Here is a 22,652-nt window from a genome sequence, read left to right on the forward strand (position 1 = left end):
AAAACGAAAACGACACAGATGTAAAAAGTAAGTGAACTGTTAATTATTTCAAAAATAATCGCCAAATCTGTGTATAGACTTATCCCACTGTTAAGGCCTTCATGGAAAAAATATTTTCGGTTGGCTACAGAATGATGATTATGCCGGGGTGTGCACCTCTCCGCCCGTCCACACGTTGCCAAGATGGTTTCGAGTACGCTGCAGAAGTTTCTCTGGGAAGGCTTTACGCATCCCCCGTGCAGTCTCGATTTTTCCCCGTGGGATTTCCATATTTTTCGAATCCTGAAGAAAGACAGTCGTGGCCATCGGTTTGTTTCAGACAAAGAGAGCCAAACCTGGGTACAACATGGTTCCATAGGCAATCGCAAACGTTTTTCCATGAAGGCATTGACTGTATCCTCTCACAGTGGGATAAATGTATTAGCAATTATGACGATTACTTTTGAAATAATGAATAGTTTACTTAGCTTTTTTCCATCTGTCTTGTTTTAATTTGAGTGCCCCTCGTAACTTACGGGGTGCGTAGTGTATACCCTAGACAGTAATAAAATTATAACAATCAACATCGTCACACGCCAACGTTTTAGGAGACATTTCGGACAGGTTAGGAATTTAAACCAGGACACTGCGGAAAAATCTGGTAATCAGGAATTTTATTTCACTACCGCCATTCTCTTTGCCAGGCAAATACTGTTGAGGAAACTTTCTTCCACCACCTGGAATCAAACCGGCTACCTCTGGCTCGAGCGCCACCACACTAGTGTCAGCAACGGAGTCCGCAGCCTTTTTCATTCCATTACATCTTCGACGATGCAAAGATGCGAAGCTTGACAATTGTAACCACATCTTTCGATATTGTTGATGTTCAATATCCCATGACTAGTGAGCTACTAAAATTGGAAACATTTGCTCGTCTGACAATGCTCTAAGAAGGAACCAGCCACAGACTTTGGAAAAAATAGAATTAATTTAGTATTAATTATGGCGTCAATGGAGAATATAATTCTGAATAGTCTATCAGGGATGTGAGAGCTTCTCTTGCAGCGTTCACATGTGCTCCAACTCAGCACTGGGAATCAGGCCATTAGCAGAGTGGTTAAGACACAGCAACTTGATCGGCAGCTGCGGCAGATTCTACAGAAGCCGCCCTAAGTAGCCGAGTGCCACCTTAAGTGGACCGTTTAGTACAAATCACTGCAAATAGTTAATGGGCCCCCTCCTTGTCCTTCTAAGGCCCGTGTGGCGAAGCGGAGAAGGCTCTTGAGCTTAACTGGTTAAACGTCGTTCTCACTGCTTGTTTGCACCCTCCTCTGTGCAGAAGGTCGAAGACGTACAAAATGCATACTGAAACTGTTCACGCATTTTTCAACAGATGAGCAAAGGCACGGGCGAAGTTTCTTTTTATTTAAATCACGTTAATGACGTTGCACTGATTTTGGTACCAGTTATTGATTTCGTTTGAAGTTTTCTTTCGTAGAAATGCGCACAACGTGATTTCGTAACGCGTACTTGTCACAGGAATAGACACTACGTCGTAGTTTGCTAATCCACTCTAATGACTTGTGTGACATAACGATTGTTACATAACTTTTCCGATACAGTCAAAGGAAGAAGAGAGACAAGAGGTAAGCGTCCCTACGATGCCGAGGTCATTAGCGTCGAAGCACTGGCTCATTTGGAGAAGGCTAGGGCAGGAAATCGGCTTTTCTCTTGTTAGAAAATCTTCTCAGCATTCTCAGAAGTTGTTCAGGGAATCCATGAAAGACTTACATCATGATAGACGAACGAGGATTTAGAATCCATTCTTCAACATTACGAGTCCAATGCCTTTCCCACTGTTCTACCTCGCTCGGTAAATACCTCTCATACCGATTAACAAGTATGACAGCTCATCTAGGAAGCAATTCTCGATCAGGTGCAGCCAAGCTACATGGATAATACTTCAGGGAACACTTTAGTAATGCAGTTTATGTATCGGAATCTGATATGGAACAGTAAATCGCTTATCTTCTTCCTCTCTAAAATTTTGTAGGAAACATTTCACCGTAGTAAACCTGCTACTGAGATATGATGAGCAGATTGACCCTTTTGTACAGTTGTTGATAGAAATGCAATGGGCAAAAATAGTCATGCAGAGTATTGTGGCAATATTGTTAACGGAAATAAATCTGAAGTCATCTGTAGCATTTAGCTCCTTTCGCCAAAGTGATGCTGATCTCACAGTGTGATGATTCTGTTATTTAGTTTTCTGTACCTAACCAATGCAGTGTAGACATTTTGCCTGTTTAGTTCTCTCTCATGATCTTCGGGTGGTGTTTGTTCAACGATTTTCCTGACATTTAGCCAGCACGAGTGGCTAGCATTGTCAAATGTTCACCCTCCACTGTTGGTGGTTGAGGAGAAACTTTTGACAGTATTAGTCACTCGTGTTGGTGAAACACCAGGAAAGTCGTTAAACAAACGTCTGTCGATGACCCGGACAGAAGCGAACAGGCAATACGTCGGCAAGTAACCACGAAAACATTAACTATTTTGCAACATAGTGTCGTCGTTCCTGAAATTTCACCTCACAACATGTGACCGATATTTTTTTGATAAGCTGGTGTGTCAAAGCAGACATATTTGCAACAAGTATTCTCTTAGTGACTATATTGACAGGTACAGAAAGAATGTTTTAACTTGATACTCACCATCACTGCTGCAACGAGAGTCCACCTTCCTTCGCTTCAGCTTCAGGTCTTGGAAGAGGCTCATCGTGTCCAATTCACACGGGGTAGTCGTAAGGGTCATACTTCCTGAAAGAACGAAGGAAACGAAATGCATATTAGAGCTAAGGCAGTAGTGTGTTTTCTAGCAAATATGCAAAACCTCTAATTATATTGGTCTTGTTTCCATAAGCACTCTTATAGTTTATCGTTAGCATAAATCGAGATTAACCCACTTGCTAAGGCCGCACTATAGAACACCGATGGGAAGCCGACATCCTTCGCAGTGTTGCTCTCGGGTTCAGTCCCAGGACGCAGAGAGTTCTCATTCTGGAAACATCCCCCAGGCTATGGCTAAGCCATGTCTCCGCAATATCCTTTCTTTCAGGAGTGCTAGTTCTGCCAGGTTCGCAGGAGAGCTTCTGTTAAGTTTGGAAGGTAGGAGACGAGATACTGGCAGAAGTAAAGCTGCGAGGACGGGGCGTGAGTCGTGCTTGGGTAGCTCAGTTGGTAGAGCACTTGCCCGCGAAAGGCAAAGGTCCAGAGTTTGAGTGTCGGTCCGGCACACAGTTTTAATCTGCCAGGAAGTTTTGGAACTCCGTCCACGTACTTCACTGGCTGAATCAACTTATTATACAGCGTGTCTGGTAATACGTCAAGGAAGTGGGGCTACAGTAGTTGGTTCAAATGGCTCTGACCACTATGGGACTTAACATCTGAGGTCATCAGTCCCCTAGGACTTAGAACTACTTAAAGCTAACTAACCTAAGGACCTCACACACATCCATGCCCGAGGCAGGATTCGAACCTGCGACCGTAGCGGTTGCGCGGCTCCAGACTGAGGCGCCTAGAACCGCTCGGCCACACCGGCCGGCGGACCCGTAGTACTTGAATAATGATAACAAAACCAGCGGCTGTATTTAAATCTAACGTCGTTTATTCTTTTTTAACACATGCTACCAGTTTCGACCCCACATGATGTCATCTTCGTTCCCCGAACGTAACCTGCCATCCACAATCGTTTCCATTTGCAATGAACAGAATCGTATGCAGCGGGCCAAAATTAACTGGATTCCGTACGTTCCTTACGTGGCAATAACAAGCTCAGCATGGACAAACGACAACTAGCCTAGTGTTGATGGAAAGTGTCGGTTTGTTTCCGCTACAAACGAGATGATTTTTAAAGCGGAATTTTACGTGCTCATTCGACAGAGCGGTCCCAGATTGGTCCAGTTCGATATTTGTTTAATCGATATGTATTAATAGGGACAGTAAAAAGCGAAGACGAACCAGTACTGCAGCAGCGACAAGACTGCCACGGCCCGCGCTGACTGCGACCACCATGCGGCAGCGCTGCTCAGTCGCAGTTGGAGTAGTGCTTATTCTTCGTGTTCGACTGCCCCTGTTAATACATATCGATAAAGCAAATATCGGACTGGACTACTTTGGGACCACTATATCGAATAGGCTCGTAAAATTCCATTTTAAAAATCATATTATTGTAACAGTGAGCAAATCGACGCTGTTCGTCGACACAAGGCATCATATGAGAGACTTGATGAGCTGTTTAGGCTGACTTTACCTGCACAGTGCACAATCTAAATTGCAAATATCTGCAGAAACATCAGAGAAAATGCGACTGACGACTCTTCGGAGGGACACCCGGCACACGCTAGAGCCGATCAGTCTCTTCCATAGTACACGGCCAGTACAAAAAAATCTAATCCCACAGACAAGGTGTACCTATCTTCTTTGCTTCACTGACATGTGAATCTTCACAAAAACTTCTATCTGCGCTAATAAGGGAGCAGTAATATAGGTCTCTTGAGGAAATTTTCTATGTTTAATATTTTCTAATTAATTTTGGAAACATAGCAAGATATAACTGCACATGAATGAGTATCTTGCTGAAATGTCAGTAGTGTAAATTAACTTTTCCACCATCATCTGCACTCCTGAACACGAATTATAGGCTGGTTAGAGATACTGCTTTACTTATTGTCCTCTCAGTGTTCCAAAATATATAATCATCCTCAGAAGTTTACACATTGTACTTACTGGAGTAGGAGCAACACGTGGCGTCTTTGTAAGCATCGTAATATTTGCCGACTCGGTACATTTATACTTCGCTTTCCATAGAAGTCGGATGATGGGTACTAAGCATTGTATTTCTCTGTACATTGATTCTGGGACTCTTACTCAATAACGTATTCTTTCTGTGGATCCGAATATGGACAAAATGGTCCGAAACTTGAAATCTTTAAAAAAAGAAATGCAACATATGAGGGTGAAAGAGACAAAACTTTGACAGAAAGAAGTAATTGCGTTATTGGTTTGACATCGACCACAGCAAAGCTATGTAAGAAATGGAGTTGTGTTTCCTGGTTTCCTGTTATGTTTTCGGCTAAGAGGAAGATGACAACTAGAAACTGATCAGTGGCTCTAATGTTTATTCCCTAGTTCAGTTCTGTTGCATTCTCCCTTCAGAAAACCGAAAAAGACGACAAAGTGAAAGTTTTACTGAAGTTTCCCATCGTTGTCGCACAACTGAGAAATGTGCCTTCACAAAAATGAAAAAAAGTCTTAACGGCAGTCCAGTTCGAAGAAAGACCGGGCGAAGTGGCCCCGTGGTTAATGCACTGGACTTACCTTCGGGAGGAACGAGGTTCATACCTCTGTTTGGTTCAAATGGCTCTGAGCACTATGGGACTTAACATCTGAGGTCATCAGTCCCCTAGACTTATAACTACTTAAACCTAACTAACCTAAGGACAGCACACACACCCATGCTGAGGCAGGATTCGAACCTGCGACCGTAGCAGCAGCGCGGTTCCGGACTGAAGCGCCTAGAACCGTTCGGCCACAACGGCCAGCCTCTGTTTGGTCACCCAGTTCCTGGTTTTCCGAGCTTTCCCTCAAAATTCTAAGCCAAACGCTGGGATAGTTCCTTTGAAAAAGACAAAGTAGATTTCCTTCCTCATTCTTGACTATTCAGAACTTGTGCTCCGTCTCTAATATTCTCGTGGTGGACGGTACGTTAAACGCTCACCCCTCCTTCCTTCTTTCCTCAAATGAAGAAAGGATGTGCAAGTTTAACAACTTTTCGACAGTACGCCGTCTCAGTTGCGGAAGAATGGGGCAGGAAGCGACTTAGAAAACAATCTAAATTGCGGTAGCCGGACGCCAATCTGAAGACCACTCCTTCCTAATGAGTCTTACGCACTGCTCCATCTAAATGGAATTTTTTAAAAACTACAGTGTACATATGTGATGCGATGGATAGATATGGTGGGGGGGATATACCATGCCATGCCATACGAAGATAATCCTTGGCGTTCAGGGCCAGGAATCATAAGAAACACGAAACGTTTCTTTAAGAGTTCTCGGACATATGACTAAAGAAGAGAGAAAATTACGTTTCTCTCTAGTTAGACAAATCGTTTGTCATTACTACGAACAAGACGAGGAATAATGCGAAAGCTGTGTATACGATTTCGGCGGTGCAGACTTCTTACAATAACTGTTTTTGCACGGAGTATCACTTCATTCATTAAACATTTATTAGTTATTCGCTGACTGTAAACTTTGTTGAAAAGAACGAAGAGCTTGTAAACGTCAGCTGGTCTCACTGAAACGTGACTCAGGCGCCAACGCAATACCTTCTCTTGTGTCTTTGTTTACAGGAATCGCGCTGTACATCGTATTGAGATGTTAGTGGGCGTTGCCACACCCTTCATTATAGCGTCATCTACGTATCCAACAACTATGAAAAAGTGTTAAAAATTGTAGCTGTTATTTCTGCAACGGCGTGAAACGCCATTACGTATCGCCAGACAACACATGTCTACGTAACGAGTTGAAGCTTTTGCTGTAAAACAAGTATATCGACTAGCAGATAACAGGGTCAATGATACTGAAAGAGAGTTTGAACAGTTCTTTGCCAACCTACATCATATGAGTTGTTGTGCGCCGCTCTTGATCCTGCGTTGTAGCTCCCTCTGCCGAGGGAAATCTACCACTTGGACAGACCTTCATTCTACCTAGCCGGTATAAAAAAAACTGTGCCTCATTTATTGACGAGGAGGCCTTGCCCTTATGTCTTTATCGTGCTATGTTTTCCAGGTACGTACATGAAGCTGAAACAAAGGGACAGCCTGGAATTCTCACAGATGGTTGCGTAAACGCGTCCAAGTTCCTTTTCAGTTTGAAATCCTAGCTTTCTATCCTAACAGGCTATCCTTCTTAGGAATTGCCAGGTACATTTCCACTGGAGGATAAAGCGTATAACCCACAATCGATGACAACTTATTTGTATGCATCAATGGTAAATGGCAAAAAATTAAGAATAAATCGAAATACTCGATGCCCATGAAGACTAACTTGACCTAACTGTAGATTCCGTCTTTCAACACTTAAAAAAATAAGAAAACAATTTTTCTTAAAGATCTTGAGAGTTGTAAGGTTGGAAAGTTTGGAACGAATAATGTCGAGGTGTTGTAACTTTCCAACATTTCTTACAGAGTATGGAAGAAATATCCGATGAAACACTCAGATTCGTTCATTCTGCAGTGTTTTTCGGAAGCTTATTTTCACCTGAAGACTACGCTTTCGAGTAACAGCTTAAGTTTCACAGAAATCTTTCATTTTGAGAGCATAAATTTTCCTTGTTAGAAAGTGAGACTTACATTTGCCTACTTTGAATCAATAAATTTCTCTGTTCTCCGTAAATAAAGCTTTGTCGAGAACGGCATTACTAAACTTCTGTCAGTAAAGTGATGTATAACGAACGTCTTCACAAACCCGGTATTGGTATTCCCTGAAAACAGGATCATAACCCGAGAAAAAGTTATAACACGATAGATAACATCTCTGATAAGGGAAAACTGCATGGGAAAAAGAATAAAACAGCGGAAAGTTTCTTACGCGGCGTTCAGTTGGCAACGGTGGAGTGGCTGTATGTAGACTGCATCACTTTCACTGAGGCTAGGTGACGTCATTCGCGGATCACGTGACCAGCGCCGGTCGCTAACCCTACCTGCCTACAAGTAGGTCATTTGTTCAGCAAGCCGCCACTATCTGCCTCTGCTTTATCTGCTCACCGTCTACAGCGCCAGAACACACTTCCGTAAAACACACTCGCTGCGAATCAGGAACAAATGAGCACTTTAACGCTAACAACACGATGGATTTATTCGGTATTCGATAGTAAGTAAAATTACCTCGCATTTACTGAATTAAAGACTTTGAGATCTCTTACGGTACGTTAGGTGAAATTTTTTAGTAGAGGGAGCACAGTGACTGCAGTCCGACTAGTAAGAATGCTAATGCGCCTGAATTGTGGGGGCTGACAATATAGTCACAGCAGTACATGGGATGGTCAATTGGTTTTATTACGACATATGGAGGTATTTTTTGTCAGTTTTTGGATACTGATTGCGTGGAAGTTTCTAACATGAACGTCCTACTGAAATGTAAAATGTATCGTATGAACTCCTTTTAAGCGACATGTCATTAGAGGAACAGAGTTAACGTTTCTTTTACAGAGCCTTTTCTGATTGGCTCTATTTTTACACTTTCGCTGATGTATGTTCTAAGGTCTTCAACGATATGTTTTTGCTGTGGTACTGCAAAGCGTAGTTTATATGATTAAGAAGTCACCGTTGCCTCTACCTTTCACAAACCCCTGTTAAGATACACGTCCTTAAACTGACATTTGGTCTAACCCCTTTTTCTCGATAATTGCGACAGTAAACTCCAGACAATGAATAGTTGAAGTGGCAAATTACTGGCCTGGTTTAACTACACGATTGTTTGCTAGTAGCAGCTTTGAATGTCACTGGAGATATATGTACTGAGGTGAAGTATAACTGACCCTCAATAATTTGTAGTCTGTATGTCCTTTTGCGTATCATGTATTGTTTTAACTATAGGACATGAAAGAGTGTTAAACTTTCTGTTCGTTACACTAAGCTCTGACTAGATTGATGCTGCCATATGTTTTCGGTCAACAATGTGTATCACTTGTATCTTAGAATTGAATGTGTAACACTGATCAACTCGAAAACTGATTTGAATACCGCGGTGGCTTACTAGGCTACGTCCTGTCCGAGAACCAGTTTACCAGACAAATAGCGGAGCTGTATTTAACGCGGTAGCCAGAACATGGCACGAGTTGCTTTGTTTAATAGCGAAAAGCCCTGCCCGGTGCAAAAATCTTAAATGAAAGTACAGTGGAACTGAGAGCTATATCTTGAGATAATTACTCTGATGTCCATCGAGCCATGTTACACATCTCACAATTACTACACGCAAATGGAGACTTCGGTACCTCAGCAGTAAGCCATACGAATACTTTATTTGTCGCTCGTATTTGTTTGTGTGGAAGCGCGCGGATGCCACCGGTTTTCGAGATTCAGGCTTAATTTTCTACACGCTAAGTGCAGTAACTGTGTGTGTTTCTGCCAACATTTTCAGGTTACCTGCCATACAAGACGATCAGGTTACTTCCTTTGTTAATTTGTACAGTGGAAAAGAAAACGAAGGAAGATTGGGGTATGCCCTGCGGACAGGTCATTGGAGAAGGAACACAAGCTCAGACCGAAGAAGGAATCATAGGACTTAGGAAATTACGGTGATACTAACGGATTTCAACCGTCACCGTGCTGAATACGACTCCAAAATTGTTCATTCGAAGACGATATAATTTAATATAGGTAGACCACGTCGTTGTGAAATTGCTACGAAACGCAGAAAGACTTGCAGATGATTATAGCACTTGGAGCAGAGACTGAAATCTGGCGCTAAGATAAATAAATATAACGCATTCAAATGGTTCAAATGGCTCTGAGCACTATGGGACTTAACATCTGAGGTCATCAGTCCCCTAGAACTTAGAACTACTTAAACCTAACTAACCTAAGGACATCACACTTATCCATGCCCGAGGCAGGATTCGAACCTGTGACCATAACGGTCGCGCGGTTCCAGACTGAAGCGCCTAGAACCACTCGGCCATCCCGGCCGGCCTGTAACGCATTAAACAGTCGAAAAGACTCCATACTGTTTAACTAAAATCAGTCAAAGCCGCCAACTGTCAATAACATCTGCGCGGAGGCGTTTAAAGGAGAAGGATCACACAAATCTTGCCAAAATTCTGAGCCAACCAGTGTGGTTAGTTGATTTTAGATGCGTACCACATTATGTATGTAATCAGAAGAACTAGAGGAGATTCAACAGAGCTGCACGGCTCGTCTTAGGTTTGTTTGGTCAGCGCAGGAGCATCGCAGAAATGATCAACAAACTCTGCCTCGTGATGACTGGGTGTTGTGTGCTGTCCTTAGGTTAGTTAGGTTTAAGTAGTTCTAAGTTCTAGGGGACTGATGACCATAGATGTTAAGTTCCATAGTGCTCAGAGCCCTTTGAACCTTTCTTTGATCAACAAACTGCAGTGGGAGACATTAAACAAACCTCTCAAAATTTCTAGTCCGTGTTGCAGTAAGAGTGAAGAAACATTTTACTAAAGCAATAAAGTTATATGGTAAGAAATCTGTACCTTTGCCTTAATTAACCTTTATAAGATTTGGGTTTTATGGAGAGACTGACAACTGTCTTTCAATATAAAACTGTCCATTCCACAAAACGTAAAAGTTGATCGATCACGTAACACTAGTTGTAGGAAAAAGAGATGACTGTCTTCAGTGGAAGAATTCTCAGAGAATGTAATTCATCCGAGAAAGAAGTGGCTTCCAAAACACCGATTCGAGTTATTCTTGAGTGCTGCTCATCAGTGTGGGAGCCATGTTAGGTAGAATTATCAGAAGAGGAAAAAAGATCCATAGCGGTAAGGTGCGACTTGTCACGTGTTCGTTTAAGCCGGCCGAAGTGGCCGAGCGGTTCTAAGCGCTACAGTCTGGAGCCGAGCGACCGCTACGGTCGCAGGTTGGAATCCTGCCTCGGGCATGGATATGTGTGATGTCCTTAGGTTAGTTAGGTTTTCATTAGTTCTAAGTTCTAGGCGATTGATGACCTCAGTGCTCAGAGCCATTTGAACCTTTTTTTGTTTTGTTTTGTTTGATCGTTTGATGACCGCGATGAGAGTGCTACGGAAAATGATCCCACACCCAAAACTGGCTACCTATCACTCCCCCCCCCCCTGCCCATACTCATCTTACGAAATGACCATGACGGGACTGCCAGAGAAATTAAAGCTCATACGGACGCCTACCTTCCCCCGCAGCCCGTAAGGTGGGTTGCCATGCATAGAGAGGGAGAAGGTATTCTTGATCCTATGTACAGGATTAACTAGCTATCACCAGAAAGCACCGAATAATACAGGTGCCTGGGTGTAACAGTTCTTGATATGATCCTATGGAGGCGGCGGTGAGCAATGGAGGTGGAAAGTTTTGCTTCATCGTTAACGCACTGAAGTTCACCTCGTGCAAGAGGCGACTCACAGTATGTCTATTCCAATTATCATTAATTAAGCTCCAACACGTAAGATTTTTATGGTGTTGGGTAGTCAGGAGAAATTAAGACACGAACAGACGAACAGTACGGGTTATGTCACGACCCGGTGTTACCTAAGTTTAGAGCAATAAGCACTTGCAAACGATCAGTGAAAGCCTCCATTCATCCAGGGAAATACACACACACACACACACACACACACACACACACACACACACACACACATATATATATATATATATATATATATATATATATATATATATATATATATATATAGGGTGTTACAAAAAGGTACGGCCAAACTTTCAAGAAACATTCCTCACACACAAAGAAAGAAAATATGTTATGTGGACATGTGTCCGGAAACGCTTACTTCCCATGTTACAGCTCATTTTATTACTCCTCTTCAAATCACATTAATCATGGAATGGAAACACACAGCAACAGAACGTACCAGCATGACTTCAAACACTTTGTTACAGGAAATGTTCAAAATGTCCTCCGTTAGCGAGGATACATGCATCCACCCTCCGTCGCATGGAATCCCTGATGCACTGATGCAGCCCTGAAGAATGGCGTATTGTATCACAGCCGTCCACAATACGAGCACGAAGAGTCTCTACATTTGGTACCGGGGTTGCGTAGACAAGAGCTTTCAAATGCCCCCATAAATGAAAGTCAAGAGGGTTGAGGTCAGGAGAGCGTGGAGGCCATGGAATTGGTCCGCCTCTACCAATCCATCGGTCACCGAATCTGTTGTTGAGAAGCGTACGAACACCGACTGAAATGTGCAGGAGCTCCATCGTGCATGAACCACATGTTGTGTCGTACTTGTAAAGGCACATGTTCTAGCAGTACAGGTAGACTATCCCGTATGAAATCGTGATAACGTGCTCCATTGAGCGTAGGAGGAAAAACATGGGGCCCAATCAAGACATCACCAACAATGCCTGCCCAAACGTTCACAGAAAATCTGTGTTGATGACGTGATTGCACAATTGCGTGCGGATTCTCGTCAGCTCACACATGTTGATTGTGAAAATTTACAATTTGATCGAGGAAGTACAGTACATACTGACGAAACTAAAATGAGCTCTAACATGGAAATTAAGCGTTTTGCAGACACATGTCCACATAACATCTTTTCTTTATTTGTGTGTGAGGAATGTTTCCTGAAAGTTTGGCCGTACCTTTTTGTAACACCCTATATATATACAAAATCTTTCTGAAGCATGTTTCCCGTGAGGAATCTGAGGACAGGACAAAGGACGAGAGGTGGAAAGAAAAGTTTAGATTAATCACTTCGTTACCTATACCTTTAATTATACCTTCCAGTTAAGAATGACGTACTGACTTTTGAGTGCTAAGAAGTCTTCAGTCCAACAGCATACCTGTTGCGATATTGCATAAGCATATGTTTTCTTGGTTAGACGAGTTTTAGAACTGTATCGAAGAATTTTCAGTCAGGTCATTGGCTCCATCATCCGACGACATCTTTATCTCGAGTTAGAACACAGCAAGCTGGAGCTCACAAATCGTTGCTTGCAGATCCGTGTCGAATACTACAGACGATTTTACATTTATGTTTATACGCTGTAGGCCGCATGCATTTCCGACGGTACATCGATTCCTTTGGCCTGCCCTTCCCGCTTTTGTGTTTCACTCGTGTGTGATGCGCTGGGAGGAAGACTTCGGAGCTTAGAGTGCCGTGAGACTTACGTAGACCCTGGGAAATATCTCACTGAAACAAAACAGTGCACAGAGTTTCCACCACCGATTCCAGAAGAGAGCTGTTTTAAATGCACTAATATACGGGATGGGTACAAACTGTAGTATCCTCCCTGAGAGAATAAGGAGCTACAAAGGTCATATGGGCATATGGCCGCAAATGCGTTCCAAGGGAGCCACACGTATTGGAGGGTGGGGATAAAAGAATGTTCAGGAAACTCTTGGCTGCATTAGAGCAATTTATTAATTTGCTACTGGTTTTCATTCCATATGATGGTTATTGACCGAATGCTACTGCATTAGCAAAGGTTTCGTGCCAGATGATGGTCGTTGATTTAAACCGGTAGCAAATTAATAAATTGTTCTAACGCACCCGGCCACTCCCGCCGGAGGTTCGAGTCCTCCCTCGGGCATGGGTGTGTGTGTTGTTCTTAGCATAAGTTAGTTTAACTTAGTTTAAGTAGTGTGCAAGTCTAGAGACCGATGACCTATCCAGTTTGGTCCCTTAGGAATTCACACATTTCCAATGCACCCAGGTGTCATGAGTTTCCTGAAACATATATCCGCTGGAGTGCAGCCATGTATGGAAGTGAAACCTGGACGATAACTAGTTTGGACAAGAAGAGAATAGAAGCTATCGAAATGTGGTGCTACAGAAGAATGCTGAAGATTAGATGGGTAGATCATATAACTAATGAGGAGGTATTGAATTGGATTGGGGAGAAGAGAAGTTTGTGGCACAACTTGACTAGAAGAAGGGATCGGTTGGTAGGACATGTTCTGAGACATCAAGGGATCACCAATTTAGTATTGGAGGGCAGCGTGGAGGGTAAAAATCGTAGAGGGAGACCAAGAGATGAATACACTAAACAGATTCAGAAGGATGTAGGTTGCAGTAGGTACTGGGAGATGAAGAAGCTTGCACAGGATAGAGTAGCATGGAGAGCTGCATCAAACCAGTCTCAGGACTGAAGACCACAACAACAACAACATATCCGCTGCTGAAAATTGCCTGAAGAAAATGTGTATAATTTTAGTGGTTCGTCAAAGCGAGCTCTATGTGCGGAGACGACACAGATAAATACTCTGAATTGTTCGCGTTCCTACGAGAGTAATGGCGTCACCAGTGCAGACAGGGACACAATCTCTAACAGCATGACGCAATTACACCGTAGGACGACCAATCACAACTCTTCTACGAACTATAAACGGTCACCAAAACAGCAGCCACGACAGTCAGTTGTCTCTAACGAAGGAGATGGAGAATTTCGTCGAAAGTTAGAAATTTTACCAGATTTGTGGCTACAAGTCAACCGAGAGTGTTTTATGCCCATTACCTGTGGGTGTCGTTCGATCAAAAGTCTTATACTACAGATGTGGAAAAAGAAGCTGTAGCTAATACTACCTGACACGTCATGAATATACAGCACGAACGGAAGCTGTTTTTAGCAATATATATTATTCGTTTCGGAAGTTACTTCGGGGTCTGCTGATGAACGTCTCTGAGAATGACTTACAACGCTTTCCCAGGCAAGAAAACGAAAAGCGAGTGGTGGAAGTCCGAGCAGGGGACGCAAAGGACTGTGACCCTAACTACACGCGGTTTGCCGTCGTCGCTGCGGGCTGAATACGGCTAGCTTCACGTAGCTGATGGCAGAGCGCGCCGCTGCAGGCATTGCGCAACTGGATGCACTTTGAGGTCGCGGCTGAGAACGGCTGCCACCAGCGTGTAACGGTGAACGCGTCTACGAGTACTACTTCTGGCAGCATTTTTCTTACGCAGCGGTAATTACTCTCCTCACAAATAGAGCAAGCAATCAGATGTGGGGTTTCGCAAGCGGCGTGTTCGAACCCGGGACTGCGGGATAGAGCGCTGCGCTAGCCTAGCGCCGGGACCTTGAAGTACCGCTTCCTGCCCGCCTGCTCGTCACAATAAAAATCCAAAGGTCATAGTGCAACTCTATAAAACGCGGACACAAGCCAATGCTGCGCTGTCGCTCTCAGACCGCCTTTTCCACAGCCGACAAACTTGTTTCGCTAATGAATGCCTCTGTTACCTTTCTTCGAATCGTGCTCTACTGGATGCTTATCATATAATATTCTGGGTGATAAAGGTGTTGAACCTATACTTGAATGAATTGCTACTATAAACGCGAATCTAATTCTAGACCCATGGTAAGTAAGTGAGAAACACAGTTGTTACACTATTTCGAGCCGTTTCATCGTGTCATAAATCCACTTTCGAGATCGGTAACACATGATTGTGAGACAGAGTTCGACTCAGAGATGGTCAGTTGAATCCTAGTAGTAGAAGAAAATTCCAGCATCGGTGTATGGCTAGCAAAACGAGGAGTGGTGGTGTCGTAAATTTCCTAGACGCGAGACTTTGTACCAATGACATGGGCTAAATCTGATACGTTCCGGTAGTTTCTCAAAAAGCGAAGGAGTGTCAAATAGCTGATAGTGATTCTCACGTCCGTCAGATGTAGGACGACGTCCATAAGCAACGGAAAGAACACGATGGTATTCGGTCACAAGATTACTGGGAACTTTAGTGGTCTTTTGAGAATGTTCATATTGCCAAATGAAAGCCTGCGACATTGTAAATGTTCAAATAATAATTTACTGTGTCAAGGTCGCGTAATTACTACAAACATTCGCAATACCGGTTTCAGCAAATTACTGAGATTTACAGAAGCGATGAAGATCCACATACAGTTTCGTCAAATGGTTCAAATGGCTCTGAGCACTATGGGACTCAACATCTGAGTCCCATTTGTTTCAAAGTAGGATCAGAATGTTTGAGAATTTGTCCACTAATCCTTCTGTCGGGGACTTTGTACTCAATTGCATCGCGAATCATTGCGTCACTATAGTACTGTCCACAGCTGCATTGGAAACAACACAGTCGCGTCAAACCCTGAAGTTCAGTGACCCACTGACGGCACGTCTGTTCTGGTTTTTTCCGCAGTTGTAAGAACTTGTAACGAGCTGCTGCAACCTGTACCTGATCCTCGTAATACTTAGTCAGGGTGGAAACTAAATCTTCAAAAACTAGCAAAATGATTTAAATGGCTCTGAGCACTATGGGACTCAACATCTCAGGTCATCAGCCCCTAGAACTTAGAACTACTTAAACCTAACTAACCTAAGGACATCACACACATCCATGCCCGAGGCAGGATTCGAACCTGCGACCGTAGTGGTCGCACGGTTCCAGACTGTAGCGCCTAGAACCGCTCGGCCAAACCGGCCGGCAGTTTCGTAACGAAACTGTAGTTATAAGCATACTGAACATCGTGCAAAAGATATAAAAAGTCAATAAAATATACATCATGCCGTCACATGGTACAAAAGACACCCAGTTTGCCGGCCGCGGTGGCCATGCGGTTCTAGGCGCTGTAGTCCGGAACCGCGTGACTGCTACGGTCGCAGGTTCGAATCCTGCTTCGGGCATGGATGTGTGTGATGTCCTTAGGTTAGTTAGGTTTAAGTAGTTCTAAGTTCTAGGGGACTGATGACCTCAGATGTTAAGTCCCATAGTGCTCAGAGCCATTTGAGCGATTCTGAACAGCGAGTTTACTTTATTGACATGTTTTACGCAATTTACGTAATGTTCAGTATGCTTGTACGTAACACAGCAGTTTGTTAATTTTTATCACACCAGAAAGAGACAGTGATTTGCTGGAAACGGTAACGTGAATATATATAATAATCAGACGAGATCGATATAATAAATCATTGTATGAAGTTTTTCACATACCTAGGGGTAACACACCATGTGAATACATGTGAAACTGAATGAAGACGCGAGACTCGTTGTCAGGAACTCAAATAGAACACTTGTTGGAAGGGTTCTGGGAAAGTACGGTACATTTGTCAAGGAACGGCACGCAAGACACTAGAGACCACTGCTCCAGTGTTCGGAGTCCTCATGAAGTAGGCAGACCTGGATATATTTAGATATGCAATGACAGCATCGTAGCAGATCCATACAGATCGTTGGTGGGCATCATATCTGGATGTTTGGACGGGGACTGAACCGTTGTCCTCCCAAATACGAATCCAGCATGTTGCCAGTGCGCCACCTCGCACGTTCCAATACTAAACATCACAGAGATGCTTCGGTAACTTAACTTTGTATTTTTGGAAAAGAACCGGCGTTCCTCTAGCGACACCCTGTTGGGTAAATTTAGACAACCACTATTTGAGGAAAACCCTACGATTCTATTGCTCATGTTGTCAATCTTGCGAGTGGCCAATCATAATAGAATACCGGGAGGTTATAATTAAACTTTCACTGCTTGAGAACACCTCCATGAAACCGAGTGATAGTAGGACAACGAAACGTTGTGGAAACATTTGTAAGAGAAATGACGAATAAACCAATGAAAGAAACTCATTTTAATTTCCACGCGAGAGGGTAACACATGTTAACTGCGTGTCATGTTTATGTTCCAGGTTACAAACATTGTTCAACGTGAAGACCATCGGCATCTACGACAGCCTGGAACCGCTCTAGAGATAACATTTCACAATCCTTCGCATGATGTAATATTAACTGGAGATTTTAATTTAAATTCTTAGGGGATACCTGCTGTACATTCATATTCAAATCACTTGTCATTTCATGTAATCTAGCTCTGCCACGTACAAGTTACAATAAGAGTTATGGAAACCAGCAGTTCTGCTATTGAAGATATTTTTATAGACGCACAGAGATTACAAAGTCATCGTGTAAATTAAAAGACTAATAAATAAAATGAAATTATGGTCTTTAATATATATTTGCGAAATAATACTGAAAAGATGTGCACAACACACATGGCATCCATCCTGTAACATAGCTTTTCCATGAAAATCGTTCAAAAGCAAGTTTAATAAATTTCAGTTCCCGTTTTTATGTATTTTTTTGCAACATACAGAGATCAACTGCTACTGCTACTAAACATAACTATTCATTTTCGGTGTCGGAATTTCACGACAGTGCGGTGTTCGAAATACCGGTTGAAGTTGCTTTGTAAATGGGTTGTATGTAGAGGGGCAAGTGAGTGATCGATTGCAGACGATAACGCCATAACTGACACTCGGCGAATAAGAATAATAACTAGTCAAGTACACTGGTATACCTTTCCAGTGGCATTTACGTGTGAAAGAACTAAAAATTGAGTCATCTCCGTTTATATCTGTACTAGGCTAGCCATCTTACAGCATGCGGTGGACGGTACTTCTAGCAGCACTAACAGTTCCATCCTTCTCTAGTCCATTGGTGAATGATGCCTGGGAAGAAAGACTATCGATAAACTTCCGTAATAGCTCTAATTCCTCTGATTCTCTTCGCCCTGGTGATTTCACGAGACATATGTAGTGGGAAGTAATATGGTGGCCAAATATTCTTCGAACGTACGGCCTTGGAAACTGAACAGCGATCTTCTCTGTGATACACAACGCATCTCTTGTAGCGCTTGCCTCTGGACTTCGTTGTGCAGCTTCATAGCGTTCTCATGCGTACTAAACTATCGAGTGACGAAAAGTGCAGCTCTACGTTGGATCTTCTCTATCTCTCCTGTTAATCCTGCTTCTTAAGAGTCCCAGATTAATTAACAGTACTGAAGAATCGGTCGAACAAGTGTATTGTGAGCCGCTTCTTTCGTGGATGAATTACAGTTCCTTAAGATTAGAGTTGTAAAACTACCATAAGCTACCGTGGACTATCATAAGGAAGCGTGGACTACGGCAGATTTCCTAGTAGATTTAGTCAATTAAGTTCGTACCCGCATTACCTCTATGTTAGTTGTGATGCATACCTACGGAGCATTACCTTACAACGATCGCTTTCTTTACGTGTGCGGTTAGTGTCTTACTGGATTCGCCAAAAAAACGGAAGCGGTAAACCGTCTACAGACGTAGTGAGGATATACAAAGGGGCACGTAACCTACGGAAAAGTTTTCTTCTACATAGTTATCCTCCTGACTGTTACTTAAATATAAACAGTATTTATATCAAAATTGGACTTGTCAATGTATCATTAAGATTTTATTCGAAAATTGTTGATTAGTAACGTGAAACAGACGGATGTTGCAATAAAAATAAAGAATACAATACAGATACATTATATAGCTCTAGAAAATGTAATTTCCTCAACAAAGAGGTAGAATCAAAAAACACAAATCAGAAAGACAGCAAACATGGCTTTAATAAAATGTCGAACTTATATAAAACATGTTTCTTCTATTCACAAACAACTTTCACATTTATCAATAATAACAGGAAACTCTTGGGTTTGATAATGATGACGAACTTTCTATCGAGTAAAGGATAACAATAAATGCATTAGTTTTTTATGTTTGTGCATGTAAACTGTACTTGCATCAAAAGGAATTGCTTTGGTTACATAAAAGCGCAGAACTTACGCGATCAACTAATTTTTATTACTAATAACATGTAATTTATGTTCTGTTAGGGTATAAAATACACTGAAAGATGTGCGGTTCTGATTATGTGAAAAACAAACAAGCAAACAAACAAAACAACAAAGAGAAGTCGTCGGCTGTGAAGTTTCTCCTTCAAACATTTATTTATCTTTCTTTCCCTACCAATGCTACCAACGCTACCGGTAATCCTACTATTTGCTACGTCACTGATGTAGTTTGCCAAAACTACGAACCGCACTTTTGGTAGAGCAAGACCCTACCCATTATTAAGGTTTTATTTTTGACGACCACTCTATCACTTTAGTGGGTTGGTTAGTATGGGGCACACCTACTTACAAGGGAACCTCCACATCGCACCCCCCACAGATTTAGTTATAAGTTGGCACAGTGGATACGACTTGAAAAACTGAACACAGATCGCTCGAGAAAACAGGAAGAAGTTGTGTGGAACTATGAAAAAAATAAGCAAAATGTACAAACTGAGTAGTCCATGCGCAAGATATGCAACGTTAAGGGTAGTCTGAGCTTAAGAGCGCCGTGGTCCAGGTTAGAGTGAGCAGCTGCGGAACGAGAGGTCCTTGGTTCAAGTCTACCCTCGACTGATAAATTTTCTTTCTTTATTTTCGCAAAGTTATGATCTGTCCGTTCGTTCATTGACGTCTCTGTTCACTGTAATAAGTTCAGTGTCTGTGCTTTGCCACCGCACCGCAAGACCGTACGATTAGTAGACGAAAGGACGTGCCTCTCCAATGGGAACCGAAAACATTTGATCGCAAGGTCATAGGTCAACCGATTCCTCCACAGGAAAACATGTCTGATATATTCTATACGACACTGGTGACGGCATGTGCGTCACATGACAGGAATATGTTGTCGACCCACCTAACTTGTACACTTGGCGAATGGGTAAAAAGGTTCTACCTTGCCCGATTTAGGTTTTCTTGTGGATGTGATAATCACTCCCAAAAAAGTGATGAAACCGTAAGGGTTTGTCACATAAACTGCAACAAATGAATGCAACCGTTTCACAGTCGCACAGTTTTCCCTGTGCTCTGTCAAAACATATGTTTTTAACGTTTTCAAATTTTTCCGTGTGTAGACCGTCAAATCCTGCATATGTCCAAGCAAATCTGAACATGTCGTGGAATTTTGGAGAGCGAAGTTGATTATGTGTGTGTGCCTGAACTTTGATAATTGACACACGATCACGTAAACAATACTGCTCTGTGTACCTATGCAGCTTCGCAAAATAATTGTCTGAAAATAAAAAATTGAACTTTTCACTCGAGGGAGGACTTGAACCAAAGACCTCTCGTTCCGATGCTGCTCACGCTAACCACGAGACCACGACGCCCCTAAACTCACTTTGTCCTTGATGTTGCCTATCTTGCACATGGAATACTCAGTTTGTATATTTTGCTTATTTTTTTCATAGTTCCATACAACTTCTTCCTGTTTTCTCGAGTGGTCTGTGTTCAGTTTTTCAAGGCCTATCCACTGTGCCAACTTATAACTAAATCTGAGGGGGGTGCGTTGGGAAGGTTCCCTTGTTAGAAGACCCTCTTAGTTCGCTGAAATCTCGTTGTCCCAGGGCCGGCGAATACAATAAAACGACGTCTGGTGCTGCCGGGAATCATCATCGAACATTTTATCTGTAATAGAAGTTGTTCCCCATGACGCGATATATCTTCACCCTAGACGTTTATCGCAAAGGCTTTGAAACACCCTGTATACCGTAAACAGAATCGTGTTACCGATGTACGGCAAGAAGGGCAGGGTGAAAGACCGAGAGCGACGAGATGATTCCGAAAGACAGAGCCTGTGCGTGCGGAGCTATTTCGCACCCTGGTGGGCGAAGTTTAACGAGGCCAAGAGCGAGACAGTTGGGCGGGCAGCCCGAAGTTAGGCCCTCGGGCCGGAGTTGGCGCGCCGGTCCCACCTGTTGATTCGGGGCCCTCGTCGTTCCAGCCGCTTCCCTTCAATAAAGTGTTCCGCTACTGGTGTCAGCGTGCTGCCTGCGCTCGCTGCTCCACAACCAACACTTCCCGATTACACTTCACCTACAGCTTCAGCCAGAGTCACACACAAGGGTATCTGCTTCAAAGTAAAGAGTCCCGTGATTCGAATATAGTGTTTCATTTCCACACAGCCAGCAGTGCGCTAAAGAGGCAGTATTATACAGTGCGATTCAGAACGCGTAAATGGAAGAATCTTGTAAAGGAGTCAAAATACAACTCTGGAATAGAAACTAAGGGTATTGGAAGGAATCCAGGACTACTGAAAACTATAGTGAAAACCAATGCAAGGTCTTCATCGACTACGTTTTTTCAGAACTGTTAGAGGGCATACGTGCATCGTCAGGTGTGAATACAACTAGACGGAGCACCTGCACACTTTTCTGTGCAAATACGTGATGCATCCAACGTTGTATATTCCAAACGTTGAATCGAAAAAAGGGAGCTCTAGTTGCATGGTCACCTGGCTTCCCTGATCTGACTTCTCTTTTTTTTCCCGGCCGGTGTGGCCGAGCGGTTCTAGGAACTTCAGTCTGGAACCGCACCACCGCTACGGTCGCAGATTCGAATCCTGCCTCGGGCATGGATGTGTGTGATGTCCTTAGGTTAGTTATGTTTAAGTAGTTCTAAGTTCTAGGGGACTGATGACCTCAGATGTTAAGTCCCATAGTGCTCAGAGACATTTGAACCATTTTTTTCCCCCTCTTGGTTTATATTGCAGGTGGCACAGCAAAAGGCTCGTGTACGTGACACCAGCTCCCGACGAAGAAACATTTCTCGCCAGGATACAACGATGACTGGTGTACTTGATAGAGTGCCCAAGATTCTTCTACGAGCATGTTATGCCTGTATGGAATGCGGCGGTCGCCACTTTGAACACCTTCCGTAACGTATAACTCTGTTGCGTAAACAGCACACTGTCTTTGACGAGCTTAGGGCGCACGTGCATTGATTGTCATTGTTGTTACTAACATTCCAAAGCTTTCACTGGGTAAAGATTACTTCCAACACCACAAGTTCCTATTTCAAATTTGTTGTATTTCGACTACTCTTTCAGCTCCTTCAATTTGTGCGCATCTTTCGAATCACCCTGTATATTTGTACCGACTAGCTGAGTGCCCGGCGTTTGCCAGGGTATGTACAGGGTGTTTCAAAAATGACCGGTATATTTGAAACGGCAATAAAAACTAAACGAGCAGCGATAGAAATACACCGTTTGTTGCAATATGCTTGGGACATCAGTACATTTTCAGGCAGACAAACTTTCGAAATTACAGTAGTTACAATTTTCAACAACAGA

At 42.9% G+C, this 22,652-nt stretch overlaps 1 protein-coding gene across 1 annotated transcript in view; it reads right to left on the reverse strand.

Annotated features, from left to right (window-relative positions):
* The window catches only part of LOC126249164 (hormone receptor 4-like), a 230,334-nt gene that overhangs the window by 135,988 nt on the left and 71,694 nt on the right, over window positions 1-22,652 (reverse strand). The window contains exon 2 of the mRNA XM_049950821.1: window positions 2,691-2,795. Coding sequence (XP_049806778.1) covers window positions 2,691-2,790 — 100 coding nt within the window. The 5' untranslated portion in view covers window positions 2,791-2,795. The remainder of the gene's footprint in view (window positions 1-2,690; window positions 2,796-22,652) is intronic.

The sequence above is a fragment of the Schistocerca nitens genome, chromosome 3 (genome assembly GCF_023898315.1).
Source record: "Schistocerca nitens isolate TAMUIC-IGC-003100 chromosome 3, iqSchNite1.1, whole genome shotgun sequence".
In the NCBI taxonomy this organism is placed as follows: domain Eukaryota; kingdom Metazoa; phylum Arthropoda; class Insecta; order Orthoptera; family Acrididae; genus Schistocerca; species Schistocerca nitens.